Below are 21,024 nucleotides of genomic sequence, written 5' to 3'. Positions count from 1 at the left end.
GAACTGAGCCCATTGGGACCCGGCGGAACCCGACGGACCGGGCCTGGTTCGGACAGATATTTAGAAATGATTTTCAGGTTCGGGTCCAGCTCGGTCACATCAGCGGGATAAGGCATTGAACATTCTAAATTTAAACCGCTTATTATGTAGGTGTGCACTTGTTGCCCCGTCTGATGCGCTCATCTGTTGACATTTCCAAAGGCCTTCCTACAGTTGCTTAATAAAAGCGGGCTTTCCACAAAGACAAACGTACATGTGTGATTAATATGAGAAAAAAACTAGATTTTAACTGTCGGACGCGGGCCGGGCTCGGACAGAAAAATGCAGCCCGATCCGCACTCTAATACACACCACGTGGCGTTGCTATCGCGAGAACGTCACACGCGTGTAAAAAAAAAAAAAATGTTGGGTTTAGGAAAAGAACATTGGGGAAGGCTTTAGTAACACAAAAACATTTACTATTGCTGTTTACTATAAAGGAAAAGTATTCCTTATCCGATTACTCGTTTAAACGATGGAATAATCGGTAGAATACTCGATTACTAAAGTAATCGATAGAGCAGCTAGAGCTGGGCAATATATCGATATTATATCGATATCGTGATATGAGACTATACATCGTCTTAGATTTTGGATATCGTAATATGGCATAAGTGTTGTCTTTACTGGTTTTAAAGGCTGCATTACCGTAAAGTGATGTCATTTTCTGAACTTACCAGACTGTTGTAACTGTTCTATTATTTGCCTTTACCCACTTAGTCATTATATCCACATTACTGATGATTATTCATCAAAAATCTCATTGTGTAAATAAATTTGTGAAAGCACCGATAGTCAACACTACAATATCGTTGTGGTATCGATATCGAGTTATTTGGCCAAAAATATCGTGATATTGGATTTTCTCCATATTGCCCAGCCCTAGCTGCAGCCCTGTTTCAGATTTCTACAACTCTCCACTATTTCAACAGCTATTCATAGCATCATAACAATAATTTCACCCTGTCAGTTCATCCAACCCTGGCAAGAAATCACACAATGTAAGTGGAGAGAATACCAGTTGATTTCTTCTTCTTCTTTCTTTGCTTATTCCAGCCTGCCTGGTTGTTACATTCAGCAGCCGTCCACACATACTGGAATTCTGTCTGTTTGCTGAGCCTCTTCGAAGTTGAACTTTTAGCTTTGTAATTAATATGGGGAAGAGAGGAGTTGGAGTTGTACTGTAGTTTCCCATGGACTGCCAGAAATAAGAAACATACCATGGGTTAGCCTTTGTGTATTGAATGTATGATCTAGTTATGAGACCTCGGAGGGTTAGTTTTCATGTTCTGGCCCAGCTGTTTAATATTCCTGTCCATCATCCTTCACGTCCAAGCACACACTAGACAAAGGAATCCGTTTGAGATATTTGCTTTGTCAGGAAAAAAATAGACCCACTCTGATTGACGTGTTGAATATTGTTAGATGTACTACTACTGACCTAATTCCCATCCAGCTTTTGATTATTTAGATTTTCATTTTCCATTTAGTTTCCCCCCTGTTGCATTTAAAAAAAAAAAAAAAAAAAAAAAAAAAAAAAAAAAAAAAAAAAAAAAATCTGTTGAACAGGTCCTGTAGCCAGTCTGAGCTATCCTCTCCTTCTCTCCAGCATGCCTCCATTCCACAACGGTCACGACTAAGCCTTGGAGAATAGTCTGTGTTGACTGTGTTTGCCTACCGCTCTCAGATTACACTTACTAGTTCACTGGGAAGGATGGATCGGAGTATATCAGTAACCAAATACATGCCTCCATCTCACTACACGCACTGTCGCACTCTAGTGTGAAATATGCAAATCAATAACAGAGATAACCAAATGTTAAAATCCATGAGGATTTTTACGAGCAGTGTCAATGATAGCTGTGCTTTTACAGTTTTTTTTTTTTTTTTTTTTTTTTTTTTTTGCATTCTCCCTCCATCCCTTCTTGCGGTTCACTGTGTTTATGGCTGCATAATTGCGGTGCCTGCTCCACTTTTTGTTATGAAAGGCATGAAGGTGGGAGAAGTGGCATTCGAGTTGGGATTTGAGCGATTTCCTAAATCAAATAGCTGCGGCAAGTGCTGGCAGGCAGCTCTAATCGACCATGTTTGACACCCATTAGCAAGCAGTCTGGGCACAGGCTCAGACTTCCTCGAAGCCGTTAATAATGTGAATTTCATAAGACCTTTTTTGTTGTCAGTAAATATTCCCCTGACTCGTCTCAGACAGAGATCTGATGTTGACTGTGCTATTTTGCAATTTGAAACCAATCCATTTGAAAATCCTCTCTCACTGTTCGAATGGGTCTAATATAGGCTACAGAAATGTAATGGGGCTCAGATTCAGTTAAAGCTTTAGTGCGTAACTTTTTGATATTAATAAACGTCTGTTACATTAAAGCCATTGCCAAAGAGTTGCTACAAAACTAATTAAGACTATCAGCTCCACACAACTCTCTCTGTATTTCTCAGTATGGCTATGTTCAGAAGATTGTGGCGTCCGGTGACTTTCCCGCACAGAAACTCGAGTGAAGATAATGACCTCTTCTGAAGAGTCCATCATGTTTTTTTACTGTGTCCACCTTGGCTACAAGTAACTGCGTGGATGAGGGGTGGGGGTGGCGCGTGACCACGTCAAGGCCTCATGTGCAACAGTTTTGTTGTCATTACTTAGAATTCCTCATGGGGCCAACAGAAACTACGCACTATGGCTTTAAACCCTCTCCCTTTTTTGCGCAGAATTGACGGTTGTCGTGGCAGCATGACTTGGCAGACTGGGACCAGTATTCATTTTGGATTATGACCACTGACCTACAATCACTTAATCCTTTTAGATTACATAATTTAAGACCGTGTGGAGCTGGTCATGGCTTCTTAGCGAGTGAACTAGGAATTGTAATCACAGTAAATGAAAACGATGATTTGCAAATCCTTTTCAACCTATATGCAAGATATTTTATGTTCAAACTGATAAACTTTATTATTTTGTTGTAAATATTCACTCATTTTGAATTTGATGCCTGCAACACGTTCCAAAAAAGCTGGGACAGGGACAACAAAAGACTGGGAAAGTTGAGGAATGCTCCAAAAAACACCTGTTTGTAACATTCCACAGGTGACCAGGTGAATTGGTCATGATTGGGTATAAAAGGAGCATCCCCAAAAGGCTCAGTCGTTCACAAGCAAGGATGGGGTGAGGTTCACCATTTTGTGAACAAATGTGTGAGCAAATAGTCCAACAGTTTAAGAAAGTTTCTCAACCTGCACTTGCAAGGAATTTAGGGATTTCATCATCTACAGTCCATAATATGAAAAGATCCCAAGAACCTGGAGAAATCTCTGTACGTAAGTGGCAAGGCCGAAAACCAACATTGAAAGCTCGTGACCTTCGATCCCTCAGGAGGCACTGCATTAAAAACCTACTTAATTATGTGAAGGATATTACCACGTGGGCTTAGAAACACTTCGGAAAACCATTATCAGTTAACACCAGACATGGGGGACTCGAGTCACATGACTTGACTCGAGTTAGACTCGAGTCGCAAATTTTACGACTTGAGACTTGCTTGATTAACATTCACAAAAGACTCGACTTGACTTTGACTTGATATTCATGACTTGAGACTTGACTTAGACTTGAGTCAAATGACTTGAAATGACTTGATTTTCTGTTTAATAAATATATTTTTCCCTTCTGATATTGAGGAGGAGTTAATTTTACGATTTTAGTGCTATTGCATGCGCAGGAACCGTTGATATGATGGATGGCGGCGGCAGACCGTCAGTAAACAACACTGGCTATGGCTAGTAGGCTAACTTAACGTCATGGATCCTCTCATGGGCGCCGATACCTTGGGTGCTCGAGTTTCAGAGCACCCACGGAAAATACTGACCGCCCACGAGTGCCAGACTGCCAGTTCATTTTTACGTGAATCTAAAATTAAACACTGCAGTTGTGATTGGTTATGTCGGTGGCATTGATTCTTAATTTCTCACGAAGCTGATCGCGGTTACGTGCCAGTTAAACTTTTCATCTCCAATCCTGTCTGTATTTGTGAGAAGTGGCCCTGTCCTGGCTTTATTATGGCGTGTGTGTTCGTGTCGGCCGCTGTCCGTTTCCTAAGGTTCTGAAATGCAAACACTTTTTTTGTAAAGGGTGTGCGCCCACGGAGGAAAACATAAATCGAGGCCTATCCCTCTGCACAGAAAATAATAAAGTTTGGCTAAAAGGATTACACATCTGACCAGGCAAAGAGAAAACATGGCAGTTTGCAAGGTCTGCAGTACTTATTTCCGACGTCGAATTTCATCAGACACTTCAAATCGGGAGAGATTTGGGTTCCAGTCCCCATATTCAGCTGAACCGCTATTTGGACATTTGTGAGGGACAGAACTCCCTTCAGTTTTGGGCCATGAATAAGCACACCCTCCCCTCTTTGTTGAGCGAATAAAACTAGGCACACATACACACACACACACAACACAAACTGCTCTCTCTCTCTCTCTCTCTCTCTCTCTCTCTCTTTATCTCTCATAAACACACTCACATGAAGACGTAAGTATGTGAATAAAGCTAGGCACACATACAACGCACTCTGCACTCTCTCACACACGCACATTCACTCACCAATATTAATAACTTTTCACTCTCTCTTTCTCAAACACACGCACATTCACTCACAAATACACTGTCAAATATCAACATACTTTCCATTCCATGTGATAAGCAAAGGTGGTGTGATTCGGCTACTCCTAAAGAATATGTTTTGTTCTTTAAGACAAGGAAAGGTTAAAGGATGTGTTTCTGTCTCATAAAAGTGAGGCATGTTTGAAGAATATTATTTGACTTTGAACAATGTTGATTTATTGTTGGCCTAATATCAGTTTTAGGCTGTGATTTTTTTTTTATAAATAATAGAACTACAGCACTTCATAATCACTGTCTTTAGCTTGTTTAAAAATGGAAACTTTTGTATGACTTGACTTGTGACTTGCTTGACCAAAGCTATGACTTGACTTGACTTGCTTGATTGTCACAAAAAATGACTTGGACTTGCTTGAGACTTGAAGGTTAAGACTTGAGACTTGCTTGCGACTTGCCCATGTGTGACTTACTCCCATCTCTGGTTAACACCGTTCGTCGCTACATCTACAAGTGCAAGTTAAAACTCTACCATGCAAAGCGAAAGCCAAATATCAACAACACCCAGAAATGCCGCTAGGACTATCAAAATTGCTCAAAAATGACGTTCGAATATTCCCTCTAAAATAACACAGAATATTTGAACTATTGGAACATCTGGTTGCGCATGCATCCAAGGTGGCGCATCGTGACGTCAAAATGATGCAATATCCGACTTCATATCTGAAGCGTTTAAAGACTCTATTTGTCCATTGTTTAATTCTAAAGAAACACGACAATGTATAAAAGGCTCCATTACCTTGTACCTCACGTTATGGCTCCGTAGAAGAAGTTTTTGTAAAAATAGGTTAACGATTGTGTCATAACCACGAGACTTACTGTAGCACAGTAGAGGAATTACCGTATAGTACAGGAGAAGCTCGCAGGCAGTTTCGACTTACATTAGCTGTTTAGGTTTAATTACGAATGTTAACTAGCATGTTAGTTAGCAATAATTAGCCTGTGCTTATGTTATCTCCTTACATATACCTACACTCTCCGTAGTAAGATTGGGAATGATTGAGATTTCTCTTGTCACAGCTACCAGAAGACTTACAACTTTCAGACACGTTGCTCACGTCACATTTACGTTGTCTCTGTCAGTTGGAGGCTGCGCAGTAAAGGAAGAGATCGTCGGAAAAGTGCTTCTAATAGCCTTCACTGGTCTCCGTCCAGAGCAACGGGGTCTATTGGTCCATTATATATATGTCAATGCCTAAATGAGTTCGCCAACAACGTGATGCCAGGACTCTCAGAGTGACTGCAGGTCTCTCTGGTAAACTTACCGGGTTAAGATGAGTTCTTTTATGGTGAATGAAAGGCTCGATCCGACGAAGTAGGTCAGTGAATCACATCGAAGCATTAACGGCAATGCTGCTGCCAGTTCTGCCGTTGTTTACCTTTTTCTTCTTCTTCTAGTCCGTAGAAAGGGCAGTGTCGGTAGCCTTTGCTCATTAGCGCCACCGCTGTTCAGGAGAAGACTGCAGCTAGTGTCGCGAGCACCAGCGCGGGTATAAATAGTCACGGCGATCTCATGATGTCACATTTGTATGCGCCAGCTGGGCTGCGTCCAGTATGTAACGGCTTTCAGGCGCGTTAGCAAAGCAGACAGTCAGACAGCCTCTGCTACGGCAAGCATTTTTTTCCACTTTCTTTTTTTGAAATTCAAATATTAATTTTCACCTTCGAAATTCGTTTTTTTAAAACTATTCAAATATATATTCGAATTTAGAATATTTGTTGACAGCCCTAAATGCCGCCGGCTTCTCTGGGCCCGAGCATGGACTGACGCAAAGTGGAAAAGTGTGCTGTGGTCTGACGAGTCCAGATTTCAAATAGTTTTTGGAAGTCATGGACGTCATGTCCTCCGGGCCAAAGAGGAAAAGGACCATCCAGATTGTTATCCGAGCAAAGTTCAAAAGCCAGCATCTGTACTGGTATGGGGGAGTGTTAGTGCCCACTGAATGGGTAACTTGCACATCTGTGAAGGCACCATTAATGCTGAAAGGTACATACAGGTTTGGGAGCAACATATGCTGCCATCCAAGTAACGTCTTTTTCAGGGACGTCCCTTCTAATTTCAGCGAGACGATGCCAAGCCACATTCTGCACGTGTTCCAACAGCGTGGCTTGGTAGTAAAAGAGTGCGGGTACTAGACTGGCCTGCATGCAGTCCAGACTTGTCTCGCATTGAAAATGTGTGGCGCATTATGAAGCGCAAAATACAACAACGGAGACCTCGGACTGTTGAGCAACTGAAGTCGTACGTCAAGCAAGAATGGGAAAGAATTCCACCTACAAAGCTTCAACAATAAATATCCTCAGTTCCCAAACGCTTATTGAGTGTTGTTAAAAGAAGAAGGTGATGTAACACAGTGGTAAACATGCCCCTGTCCCAGCTTTTTTTGGAACATGTTGCAGGCAGCAAATTAAAAATGAGTGAATATTTGCACAAAAACAATATAAAGTTTATCAGTTTGAACATTAAATATCTTCTCTAAGTTGTAGTGTATTCAGTTGAATATAGGTTGAAAAGGATTTGCAAATCATTGTATTCTGTTTTTAATTCACGTTTTACACAACATCCCAACTTCATTGGAATAGGGGTTTTGTATTTCAGTTTCTCTCTCTTTTACTCTAGTCAACTGGTAGGTAGTAAAAACTGTCTTTACTACTATTTATGTACTGCACAGTAGAGCTATACTTTTCACAGATACCTGGAAGGTTCTCGCTTTTGACGGATCAGTGTTTCCTCTGTGTTGATTTGACCGTGGCGGCCCCCCATGGCAACATTTCTGCCCCCCCACGGTATCAGACATAGGGCTGCATTGTTAGAGTGCATGTCGGAGAACGTTTGTATTTGAGGTGCATTATTTACATGCTGAAGTTGTTACACTGCATTAAAGGGATATGCCACTGTTTGTTGAAATGGGGCTCATCACGGTCTCCCCTAGCTGCAGATAGGTGGGCCAACGCATTTTTTGTGCATGCATCGTTTTAGTCCGGTTACACCGGTAGCGCTGCCGCTAGTTAGCTTAGCGTAGTGAATGGAATCCTATGTTGCCGGTTAGCATGTTGTGAGTAAAAGTGAGCCAACAAAAGACAAAAAAACAACCTAATTACTTGCACTGAGACAAAAAACACACCCACCAATCTACAGCCAGGTGAGACCGTGATATGCCCCATTTCAACAAACCGTGGCGTATTCCTTTAAAATAATGCAATTAATAGTGGGTTTATTGTTATTTGATACAGAATGCTTAGCCTATATGTCAAGATCAAAGTTGGCCTATATAGTAACTCAAAAAATACAGTTCAATCACAACTGAAAATATGCCTCATTGTGTGTGTGAATAAATATATTAAAAAAATCCTAAAGGAAACCCTGCGGATGGTACTTTTCCTGGTAGATAAAAAACTATTCCGATGAAAAGGGCATCAAATACTTGCACTGCTTTTATCTGATTTTGTCTCAACTGCACAAAGCAATGAAGAGGATCCATTTTATTTGGTCTGACAGGAAAGAAAGAAGATGACACGTGGCAACAGTGATGAGACGGCCACAAACGGAGGATGCTGCAAGCACATGTTGTCCTTTTTTTAAGTCTCCGTTCACTGAGTCCCGTGACATCACAGACGTGGTGAATCGGACCGAGAACATGGCGTTTTTACAGTGCGCTGAGTATTAATGTGTCAGTCTGTTTAGCGTTTAAACGAGGACAACATGGAATTCATACGTTTATCGGCTCAGAGGCTGATCTGTTCGCTGGTGAAAATCTGCATCGGTTGTGGGATCTAAAAATGAAGTGCTTGGAAGCAGAAGGGATTCAAAAGTCAGACAGTTCGGAGACTGCCTCTGGCAGAAGCAAGTCGAGTTCCAGTCAAAAAATGTTTGTGCTCTGTGAGCTCTGAGGCTTTGTCTGCTGTTGTGAATATATATACACACAACTGTCTGCCCTCCTGTAGGCTGATCCTGTGTAGACCCGATATGAATAGCAGAACTGAGCTTAGTGGTTTGCATCGGGGCATAATGAACACAGCTATTCATTTACCTTGTTGACTTAAGCTTCTTGTGAATTATCTTTCTGTTGACATACCTGTGGTAAAGCTTGGAGTGACGATCCATTATTACTGTCATTTCAGGTAATTGGATCATTTCTACCAGTTTTTGATCTTCTGGTTTAGACAAACGCGCTCTCTTCACTGTCTGCTGTTTATAGACCCGATTCTGGATGATAACCTCTCAGACTTGGCTTGCAGCGTTTGACCCCGAGGCTCTGAATTCCCTTCTTTTGTTTACAGCGACGGTTTACAGGCAGACACAGTAATGAATGATGAGCGTCCCCAACAAAGCTACAGTCCTTTTTGAAATATGAATAAAAGAATACACTTCAATGCTTCAGGTCTGATGCTTTAAAGTATGCTGGGGAAACAGCCCAAGCTTATGAATGGACTTGTTTTTGTGCATTTTGCTTGCACTTTAGTTGCTATGCACAGCTGTGCACAGTGCAGACACACGCACATGCTTTTTTAGGGTTACAAATTTCAGAATAGACATAGCCTACTTGCACATATATGCCTGATGGACACCTAGCATGATGAGACTGATGTCCGACAGAGACAGTAGTGTTTAAAGTGAACTGGGGGAAAAATAAATAAAAGTACAAAGCCACAGGTATGGTGAGAATGCTTAGGATTGTGATCACGTAGAATTTTTTGTTAGATGTTAGGCTGTTTGAGTACAAGCTAACTAGGGCTGCAAGTATAATGGTTATTTTCATTATCCAACAAAAGTTTGACATTTTTGCTTTTTAACTTTATTTTACTTTAGTAAATGTACACTTTTTGGGTGTTCCTGGTCATTGGGAGGGAAAAAAAACAGTGTATATATTTAATACAATGAAAATGTACAATACAGTTTGACATTTTTGCTTAATACCTGACTTAAATGATTTATCGATTGCCAAAGTAGTTGTACATTTCCTGTCAAGTGACTAAGCTAATCAACTAACTGTTTAAAACATAACAATGAATTGCATGAGTGTGAAAACCAAGGCACTCATGTCACCCTGAAGAAGGCCTGTGTGCCGAAACACGTTGGTGCGATATGTTACTCTTTGCTATGCATCAGCCGCATCAATAAGGGCTTTTAACCCTTGTGTTGTCTTCCCTGTCAACCTTGAAAAAAACCTTTTAAATTGTTACATTTTTCTTCTACACATTTTCAGCGCTTATTTCTACGTCCCATATTTTCTGATAGAAAACAAAAATTGAAAACGGGTCAATTTGACCCAAAGTCAACACAAGGGTTAAACTTTTTCTTTAACAAGAAGGCCTTGGTTTTCACACTGTTCTGATGCAATAGGATCAGCCCTGCAACAAAGAGCAACTTGTTAGAGATTTTGTTAACCAATATCAAAAAGAAGCGCTCCTTTTCTCTGTCTTCTTCCCACATAACATTTAATTGATTGAATGAGCATTTTTCGGTTTTCATTCACATGATGATGGCTGTGAACGTTTTCCTAGTTGCTAGTGTCTGAGAAATTCTTATAATTCTCTTAAAAATGGCAGTTGATGTGACGAATGAAATCTTAATGCGGCATGGAGAGAAGACCCAAACAAAAAAGTCCCTTCAGAGTTTCTTGCCTTGTACATCAGCCAAGCAAATAAAAGAACAACCGATGCTGATATCATGATAAGGTTGAGTCAGTCAGTCAGTCATTCATTAATTTATTCATTCATTCATTCATTCATTCATCATGTGTTCAGTACCTTCGCTATTCACACAATGGTTCTTTAATGTTAACTCCCAGTTGACTGTCAGCTGACAGCCTCACAACTTTAAACACATAGAATCACAGACTTCACCTTAATCAATACATTGATTACTAAATCTAAAATCACATTTTTACTGTACTCCTGCAGGCAGCCCCTGAATAGGCCACACCTGCTGCTATATTTCTCTATAATTAGCAACATCCAACTGTCCACTAACCTATCATGAGTACAATAGGGATGTTAAGGTGATCATTAACTGTCAAGAACAAAGACAAAATGGAAGTTTTCTTAAAGGTCCCATGGCATGAAAATATAACTTTGAGGTTTTTTAAACATTTATATGCATTCCCCCAGCCTGCCTATGTTCCCCCAGTGGCTAGAAATGGCGATAGGTGTAAACCGAGCCCTGGGTATCCTGCTCTGCCTTTGAGAAAATGAAAGCTCAGATGGGCCGATCTGGACTCTTCCCTTTATGTCGTCGTAAGGGGAAAGGTTACCTCCCCTTTCTCTGCTTTGCCCACCGTCCACAGCTGCCCAGAGAATTTGGCCCGCCCATGAGGAAATAGAGCTATAACTGTGGCCGCAAGTTGGTCAAGGCCACACCCCCACCCTCCACCTTGCCCTGACTCTCTCCTCCTCAATAGCATTTAAAGCTACAGACACAGAAATGGCACGTCCTGAGGAAAGCTCATTGTGGGACTGGCTCTAGTGGCTGTAATTCTGCACCAAGCCTGAATTTCGAGAAAGGGACTTCAGATACAGTATTAGGGGACCACTAAGGCCTATAAAAAAAGCATCCAAAAAGCAGCATGTCATAGGACCATTAAGGCAAACAAAAATAAATAAGCAGAGACATAAGACCGTCTGATCCAGCTATTATTACAGGGTTTTAAGAACTGGTAAACAAATTGTGTGCTGTCTGCTACAAGTTTGATGGACTACATGTTCTGCTTCCATTATTGTGAAGACAGCCACTGCTCAAGGAGAACAATCTCATTGCATCCTGCACTCTCTCCTGCTCTCTGCCAAGTCTCCTGGTGGATAAGAGGAGGAGGCGGGTGTCCTCTGAGCGTTAGTCATCCCTGAGCTGGAAACTGACGGATGGACAAAATACTATTTCAGGACACAGACTGACACAGACACAAGCTTACAGTCAGCCCAGTTAATCAGTGCCGCTATGGCGGTTAAGCAATTTACTAAACTTGTTTACCTCAAAGCTTCTGTGTTGTTTTTTGCTGGCACGTCTGCAGAAACAGAGCCCCACACCAAACCACCCTGATTGTTTGTTTTTTTATATTCTGTTCTCTGTTATATTGAGAGAGAAAATGTTTTTGGACAACATTATTGTCTATTTTCTGCTGCTTTTTAATGTATTTTGATTTTGATCCTGCAATGAAAATGAAATAATAGATGCAGGCAAAATAAAAAAACAAACGGAATAATGTGAAATCTCAGACCACACTAGCACAAAACAACAACAAAAAACAACAAAGAGAAAACATACAAGCCACTTCAAGTTTTGATTGATATTTATTTACAATATTCTTATTTATCTTTGAAATCAATTCCTAGTCTGTTATTTATTACTTCTGGTATTGACAGCGTTTCTAATGAGTAAAAAGCAGTGCTGTCAAATGTAGCCTAGTGGCCTAATCTCTGGCTCTATTTTTAGATTAGAGGATTATGTAATACAACCAGTAAAAAGCAAACGTGTGTGTGTGTGTGTGTGTGTGTGTGTGTGTGTGTGTGTGTGTGTGTGTGTGTGTGTGTGTGTGTGTGTGTGTGTGTGTGTGTGTGTGTGTGTGTGTGTGTGTGTGTGTGTGTGTGTGTAAATTCTTGTGTGAATTCTGTGAATGTGTGAAATCCGGCTGCAGCCCCATCCAGATGTAAGGAGATTTTGAGGGCCTGTTGAGCCAAAGCTGCTTTGATTTTTCTTCTTTTTATTGTCTGCTTAAAATGGTTTTGTTGGAATTTTTGTATTGTAGAAAAACAAAGGAAACCGTGGCTTATTTCATACGCTTCTAGAAAAGCACAATATAAATGTAGTTAATTAACCATCTGTAAAACTGAGTTTCTCCACAATTAATCCTGCAAAAGCACCACTTTAAATCGTGTGTTTACCATAAATGTGCTCAGAAGTTTCTTGGAAATAAGTAATTAAGCATGAATAAGCATAAAAAATGACTAATTGACTAAAGAAATCTTAGTCGACTAAGACCAAAACGACCGATTAGTCGACTAAGAGGTGGCAGCCCTAGTTCGATGTGTCAGTTGCCGTCGTCAGTCTGAAGGGCTGTCGGTGTTCATTTTCGCCGACCTGACATGTTCAGTCGGAGGCAGGGCAGTCGTGGACTCACCCGGAAATGGCGAGCGGAATGAGCCTGACTAGAGTCTCTCAAAATCTGATGAAAATCTTTAAAATTGACCTTTCTTGAGCTGAAATGAAGACAGATTCAGCAACTGCATGGCCTATTTCTCGCTTAAAATGTTTTCAGAAACATGTTTCAGTGAACTATTTTAGTACAATATGAGATCGTACTCTGAATGAGCCGCCATGACAGTCTGGCTTTGAATTTCCGGAGAAAACAAACCCATGTGATGCATTCGTCCAATCGGCTGCCGGTTTTCATTTCTTGGGCAACAATACAGAGTAGCGCCGCCTGCTGCTATGGAGACGCATTCGGTTTCAAAAGTCAATGTCGCCTCAGCGTGTTCCGAAGCAGTTTTTTGGACCTCGGGGACCCGACTGATCATTCCGACTGGCTTTTCTGTCGACGGTCGGTCTCGTTGGTGTGTCTCGGCTATAACAGAAACACGTGGTGCAAGATTTACTGTTGATTCAGCAGCATATGTGTCTCTGCAGGAGGCTACTATTATTTAAATTATAGGCCAGCTTTATTGTTGGCAGCATTAAGCTGGGTCAGGGTGTAGGATTTCTCTCTCACGCACACACACACACACACACACACACACACACTCACTCACTCACTCACTCACTCACTCACTCACTCACTCACTCACTCACTCACTCACTATGACACAACATGTCAGTCGGTAGTTACAGTTCCTTCAAAGAGCTCAAAGTGTGTTATATTTTTACTGCTAGCTTTCTCAGATGTGTGTCATAAAGGTTATAGTATCCTCTCCTCTCCTTTTGATGCATTGCCATAAACTGTGTCCTCACAGTTAAACGAATGGGGAGAGTAGCAAAGCAAGAAGATGAAGTTGGCTCTCACAAAAAAACCTATGATTTCATTATGAAGTGAGTCATTGCCCCTCTGAGACCATCCTTCCAACTTCCTGTTCTGTTTGATGTATCTTCTTTTTTATCTGCTGTTTTCATGAGGCTTTGAACAAGGAGTTTGAGATGACCTTCTTTCATCTACTGTGCCTCATAAAACAGTCCCAATGCTGATGAATTGGGGTCTCTTTGCTTTGTCTTCTGTCATTAAGTTAGAAACCATCAGCCGGGTCAAAGAATGGAGAGTAAGAATTAAAAGCAGAAGACTTGTTTGGTTTTAAGATGCTTCTGTCAAACTTTCTGGGGGTTGTTAAGATTACAATGTAGACGGCTACTGACACTGATACTGTGGCCTGTTTTTGTGTAGAAAATAACCTTGAAACTGTCTTTCATCTCTGTTGGTTCGCAGCGTGCTATCACAGCCCCCCAGCACTTGCTACATACAAAAAAAAATGTGAGTCTTAATCGGAGTCTGCTCTGCAATCAACCGCATCTCCAGTCCATGTGGTGAAAACAGGCAACAGGCTTCAGATGCATTATAACTATTTGAGTGACGTTTATGTGTATTTGCCCTGCTTATTTTCACATAGTCATTATTATTGACTTGCATAGCAAATTTAGGGCAATTGATTAAGTCATTTGTACTGAACAATGGCTGTTTCCTATTAGAGATGGCCCGATACCACTTTTTTGCTTCCCGATACCGATTCCGATACCTGGACTTACCGAGTACCGATCCGATACCAGAGTGTCATTTATTTCATTATCTTTTAACAGCTGTATACTACTATCCCTGTATGGATGTGATATGATTTCTATCTTTGTTGTCGGTCTGGCTCAGGTTAAACTCTTTGTGAAACATAAACAAACAATGAATGCCCCAGAACTTTCTTTTATTCTCCAGTTTGACAGTCAGTTATAACGGAAAAAGAACATAAATAAACTACTTTAATGTAGATTTTCTTTAGGGCTTTATTGCGTGGTATCGGATCGGTGCATAAACTCCATTACTTCCCGATACCGATACCAGCGTTTTAGGCAGTATCGGTATCGGAACATCTCTATTTCCTATGACACCCAATCGATCAGAGGATCCCTATCATGTTTGTGTGATCAGTGTTGATGCTGTCTGATTGTGACTGTCATACACATGGACCAGTGCTTGTCTTGACAGTATTTTGTAGGGCTGGGATGATATGCTTTTGTCCCTTTGATGCATGGGTGCCGATTCGATTTGTATTGCGATTCTAGAAGTATTGCGATTCGATAGTATTGAATATTTCCTTTTTCTTTTCCTTCTTTAACAAAATCAAAAGTTGAATGAGACACTTCTAGATACAATATATTATGAGACAATCCTAAAAACTAATTGCTTTCTAAGAATAATGCACATCACATGTCAGTCAGTCTATTCTCGTACAGTAATCTACATTTATTTATTTTGTAAAGAAGTACATAACATGGATTTTCTGCATTTTCTGCTTCCGCTCTGTTTTGCTGGAAATGGATATGATGTAGTCGCCATCAGTGGTACCGCATGAACAGAAAATATTCAGGTGAATCATTGGTAAAAAAAAATTAAATAAATATATTGATTCTGGGGAAAAGAATCAATTCTAAAAATCGTTGGAAATTTCTTTTTTTTGCATATAAGCTTCTAAAATAATACTACGCACTATACATTAACCCCAGATCACAACTGCTGCAGGTGCAGATGGACCTTACAGCTTGTTGCATAGAGGAAATGACGTAGCAGGGTAGCTACAGTAAATGCTTGTGTTGGAAGAGGTCCTTTTCGTCCTTTCCCTCAGCCCTGATCCTGACTGACTGAGGCAGAGCCAAAACCAGAGCCTGCTGTTTTCACTGCGGTGAAGAGTTGGCAGTGTGTGAAAAGGGGGCCAGATGACCTCTGTACCTGCCTCCCTTTTTTCCTAATGTGTTGCCACTGGGACTACATTGGTCTTCATGAACCAGTTCAACATCCTGGACAGAGGATTACAAAGCTCAAGCTTTTCCTAGAGAAAAAGCTGACCGTGTAATTCTTGATATTTGTTCCCCGGCATTTCAGTTACTGAGTCCTGTCTTCACCTGATTGGTGACATAAATGTTTAACCTCTCCTATTATTGATCTGTTGATGATGTTTTATATTAATCTGTACTGTAAATGAAAGTCTTTTAATCAGATTTAACTGATTTTTCACACGCATACTGTGTTTAATCTACATTTTGGGAAACATTTATTTCCTGCAAAGGGTTAGATGAGAAGATTCATGTCACTCTTACATTGGTACAGTAAATGTCAAGCTAGAGCCTGGAGACAGTTAGCTTAACCTAGCATACAGACTGAAAGCAGGAGAAAACAGCTAGCCTGGCTCTGTCCAAAAGTAACGTAGTTTGCCTACCATCAGATCTCACAAGGTCACACATTAACATGTTATATCTTGTTTATTTAGTCTGGACAAAATCTGAGATAATAACGTGTATTAGTGAGCTTTAAAGGAGCTAGTAGGCAGATTTTGTCACTTGTTCTTAGTCTTTATACTAAGTTAAGCTAACAGTCTCCTGCCAGTGGCGTGATATTATGATATAAGAACGTGAAGTGTGTTTCCCAAAATGTCAAACTGTTCCTGTTCATTTCATACTTTGTTTCTTTTCCTAATCAACGCCTGTCTTGGGAAACTGTTCAAATATGTGTCCTATTTTTGAGCCATTGTGAATCAATCCAAGTTTCTGCACCGTTGCCCTGGGGAGCTAATGCAAACCAGAGCCACTGCTTGGCTGAAAACGTATTACTCAGCAAATAGACTGGATCAAATAAGTTTTTTTTTCATCATCCGTCATTGTTACCGCTTTTGTCCTAGCACTTTGCGGCATTTCTTTCTTTCTCCATTGTCCTCGTTTTATACTTGCACTGAAGTTGAGTAACGCTGACCTTTTTTTAAAGGCTGCTCACGCCGCTAAATACAGTCAGAGTTTAAAAACAAAGAAGCGTATCAGGACATTCCAGTCATGACAACTGAACCTTAGGCGCCAAACAACATGAATGATCTCCCCCGCCCCCCCCCCCCTATGGGTGAAAAACGCAGAACACATAAAGTTGGACTGCTCCATGTCATAGAAGGTAAACAAACCGCAAAAGTCAATTCTCACTCGGTATGCAGGAAGCTAAAGCAAATGAATGGGCACGGTGGATGAAACTATCTTGCTTCTTGAAACATTGTCCTATTGCCAATCATTTTGTTTGTTTCCTAGTGTTTTGGGATGGACTTGCCATTTCCTGTGTCTGGAGTCTGTCTGGAGTAATGTACCACAAACGCATGTCCATATGCCCTGAGCGTTTCCTGTTTGGCTCTGTGTGGGTTCAGTGCCCTTCCTGTGTCCGGCAGCCTCATTTCTAGACAGATAAGAGGTTACTTGAGGTTATGTCGCTGCAGAAGAATGACAGTGATACTTGAATGACCTGGTCTTTATCCTCAATTGCTGCTTTGATTGTTTGACCGTCCAGCCGTCATACATATGAATGCATAGTCAGAGAAGATAAGGGCCCATTTAGCTTATAGGGCGCCAGAAGAGGCTAGTAGACGTAGGCAATCTCAACTTGGTTCATTGCATCTAATTAAAGTTTCTGTTGGATTGGACAGTGTGGATATTATTCGAGCATTCGGAAGCTGTAGTCTCGTACGTTTGCTTCTCTGCATTGTCTTCTATGATTCACTGACCTTTCTATCTCTCCCTCTCGTGGACAGAATGAAGATGCTTGAGGCTGGGAGTTAAGAGCGCTCCACCCTATAGAGCGTGTTCCAGGGCTGGGGGCTGGATCCAGAGACCCCTGCCTGGGGGGGGTGAAGGGCCCTCACGGCCCTGTGTGAGTCTGGACTATGGGGGATGGAGGCGGAGCTGCAACTGGAGGAGATGGGGTGAACAAGTCCCATGTCCTGTTTGACAAATTTGTCCAGGGGACCACGTGTAAGGGCACGCTCAAGGCCTTCCAGGAGCTGTGTGACCACCTGGAAGTCAAGCCCGGCGAGTACAGGATCTTCTATCACAAGCTCAAGTCCAAACTCAACTACTGGAAGGCCAAGGCGCTCTGGGCAAAGTTAGACAAGAGAGCCTGCCATAAGGAGTACAAAAAGGGCCGTGCCTGTGCCAACTCAAAGGTAAGCCTGGATCATTAAAAACGGTATGCTTCACTTAAGGACGTCTTTGCCTCTTGTTGGCTTCAGTTCAGCGAGAGCTAAAATTTGATCCTCGATGTTAGGGGATCATGTAATGTGAGGCTCATGTTTACCAGCTAGACCGGTGTGTGTGATTGCTTTATGTGAAAGGACGCTTTCACTTTTGGAAATTTGATTTGTCACCTCCTCTGGTTTGCAGTGTATACAACCCCAAAATAAGGGTTGAGATAAAACGGCTGTATTATTTTCGTTGAAACAATATTCGTTGTATTGACGACTATTGAATTGAAAGACTAGTGACGCTTTGAGCTCTGATTCACAAATACAGTTCACTAAAGTACTAACTAATTAATACAATTTCCTTAGGGATGAATAAAGTTCTACCTTATATCTTACCTTAAAGGTGAAATATCTGCCTTTTCAAATACGCACCATATTTTTCTCGCAAGTCAATCAAAGCAGACTGGGCTTTTCAGGGGGGGGGGCTTAAAAGAGAGGGTGAATACAGTTATTCAGACAGACAGTATGAGCAAAATGTGTTTTCGAGCATTAACGCATGTAGACATGTTCTCGTAGAAACCGAAAGTCCATAACCTGATGCGCCAGATGGTTTGTAAACACAGAACCATCAGAGAAGTTGTCATTGGAAACTGTGGCAGGCACTTTTAAAAAAAAAAAAAAAAAAAAAAAAAAAAAAAACTGACATGTGATTGGATCTGTCTATCACGTCCACCAACGAACAATCGCGTCCGATACACACACACACACACACACACACACACACACACACCCACAACCACGCCTACGGCAGAGAGAAATAGACTCACTTTGTAGTTTTGGGTGTTCCTGGTGAAGTTGTGAAAGCTACAGCTGTAGATCTACATGTAAAGCCAGAAGCTGAATGCGGTCAAGCCATATAGGGAAGATGAGGGGCCATTCGCTCTCTTAACTTTAGGCGTATATACTGCCCTCGTCAGGTCTGGAAGGATTGCATTCCCCGGTACCTGCGGCACTGTGGAAAAATGAGTACCGGCACGTTTTCAGAATTCAGAAGCAAATAATCTAACGTTAGAGTATTATTTTTTTGTTGTTGTTGCATTTACAGTTTTTTTGCAGATGCGGCCAGTAGCTCCCATGTTCTTCGCTACATTTTAGTTTATTTTATTTATTGTCTTTCTGTCTTTGTTACTGGAGCACACGATATAGCACGTTTCAGAGGAAGTGTAACCAAACTTCGGCAGCTTTCGCCTATTGAAGCGAGCCTGCAACTGCAGCGAGCAGCTTTGTCTGCGTGGGATTTAGAGTCTAACCACAGTTGCGGCCACTTTATCAGCATTGCTATTCCTGTTAACTAAACAAGCTGCAGAGGCGACGTCTCTCTGCTGCACCCCGTACACGAAAGCCGCCTACAAATGACCTGCGGTAAAACCACCATTGTTTTCCTATGGGGAAAACACAAAACAAAGACAATAAAATATCTAGTGTGGTGACCACAATTTCATCTTCAGTGCCTGATTGGACTGCTAATCTCTCAGTCGAATCGCATTGTGTCTGTCTCTCTCTCTCTCTCTCTCTCTCTCTCTCTCTCTCTCTCTCTCTGTCTCTGTGCTTATCTTAGCTCATCTCTGTGCTTATCTTAGCTCATCAACTATTGCCTTAATAGACTTTTATTCCCTTCATGAAGTTCATGTGTTGCATCTCATTGTTGACCTCATTATTATTATATATATTATATTATTTGGCAGATGCTTTTGTCCAAAGTGAGTTAAAACAAGTGCCTTTGAACTCAGGATTGCCCTCCCAGATAAACAACTACAAGCGTGTTAGAGAGCTACGTCGCAGGTGCTTTTTTAAGAGTTGAGATCGAAGTGCTAGTGTGGGGTGTCAATGTGCAGTCTGAAGAGGCGGGTTTTCAGCCTGTGGCGAAAGATGGGCAGCGACTCTGCTGTCCAGACTTGGTTTTCCATGTGTATGGTTGACAGATTTCTTGTAGCTCGTCTATAACGTCTGCGTCTCTCTCTGTATGTAGTGTCTGATCATTGGTGCGGGACCATGCGGCCTACGCACAGCCATCGAGCTGGCTTTCCTGGGGGCCAAAGTGGTGCTGTTGGAAAAGAGAGATGCCTTCTCTAGGAACAATGTGCTGCACCTCTGGCCCTTCACCATCCAGGACCTCAGGGGCCTCGGGGCCAAAAAGTTCTACGGAAAGTTCTGTGCCGGTGCTATCGATCATATCAGTGAGTACACTTGACATGTTTTGCTCTACATTGTAATGTTGAATATTATGTTTTTATTTTGACATAAAATAATTTTAATTTGCTGCATTTTATTTATTTTTTTTCACTCAAAGTAATTTGATGTGTTTGGAAGATGATATTTGGGGGTTTTGTAGTTCATTCGAATTTTCTTTCCTTCTCTGTATTGTATTGTAGGTATTCGTCAGCTTCAGTTAATTCTCCTGAAAGTGGCACTCCTGCTGGGCATTGAGATCCATGTCAATGTGGAGTTCAAGGGTCTTATTGAGCCCCCACAAGATCAAGAAACTGAAAGTAAGTAAGAGTCAGGCTGCCGAAGGACACGTCGAACAAGAATGAATGAAGGCAGAAACACGTGTTTTAGTCAGAGAACTATCTGTCAGAGGCTTTAAGATGGCTCCGTTGATGCATTTCTGTCCGATTACACATGCTGTGTTTTCTCAGGAATAGGCTGGAGGGCTGAGGTCCATCCCAGGACACACCCTGTCAATGAGCTGGAGTTTGATGTCATCATCGGAGCAGATGGAAGGAGGAACACGCTACCAGGCAAGTCCCCCTGTACCGACTGGGAGAAATGCAATGCAAATTAGCAATACAGTTGTTGTTTTTTTCCTTGACTAAGTGAGGCATAGCACAAACGGCACTATTTGTTTTCTCTCAGCTGACTTGGACTTTAGTCAGAGCGATTATGATCTCACTTGTGTACAGCTGTGGTCAGGGTGCCTGACCTCACTCTGTTCCTGACGTATGAATGAACATTTGTGCACATCTGTGTATGCGTGTGTTTGTTTGTGTCTGGCTGCTACGTCCAAAGAGCGTTTCTCACGGCTCTCCCAGCCGAGCCGAATAGCAATTGTTGAATTGGCTGTCTGTTTT

General features: G+C 41.6%; 1 protein-coding gene across 20 annotated transcripts in view; it reads left to right on the top strand.

Annotated features, from left to right (window-relative positions):
• The window catches only part of mical3a (microtubule associated monooxygenase, calponin and LIM domain containing 3a), a 121,139-nt gene that overhangs the window by 41,221 nt on the left and 58,894 nt on the right, over nucleotides 1-21,024 (top strand). For all 20 annotated transcript variants that reach the window (XR_003693164.1, XM_028585466.1, XM_028585482.1 and 17 more), the window contains exons 2-5: nucleotides 17,465-17,875; nucleotides 19,923-20,130; nucleotides 20,326-20,442; nucleotides 20,593-20,694. Coding sequence is in view for 19 of the 20 variants with exons in the window: in XM_028585466.1 (XP_028441267.1) it covers nucleotides 17,597-17,875; nucleotides 19,923-20,130; nucleotides 20,326-20,442; nucleotides 20,593-20,694 (706 nt within the window). In the remaining variant the exon portion in view is untranslated. The remainder of the gene's footprint in view (nucleotides 1-17,464; nucleotides 17,876-19,922; nucleotides 20,131-20,325; nucleotides 20,443-20,592; nucleotides 20,695-21,024) is intronic.

This window comes from Perca flavescens, chromosome 8 (genome assembly GCF_004354835.1).
Source record: "Perca flavescens isolate YP-PL-M2 chromosome 8, PFLA_1.0, whole genome shotgun sequence".
In the NCBI taxonomy this organism is placed as follows: Eukaryota; Metazoa; Chordata; class Actinopteri; order Perciformes; family Percidae; genus Perca; species Perca flavescens.
The sequence above is the reverse complement of the archived record's forward strand: the minus strand, read 5'-3'. Positions and strand labels throughout refer to the sequence as shown.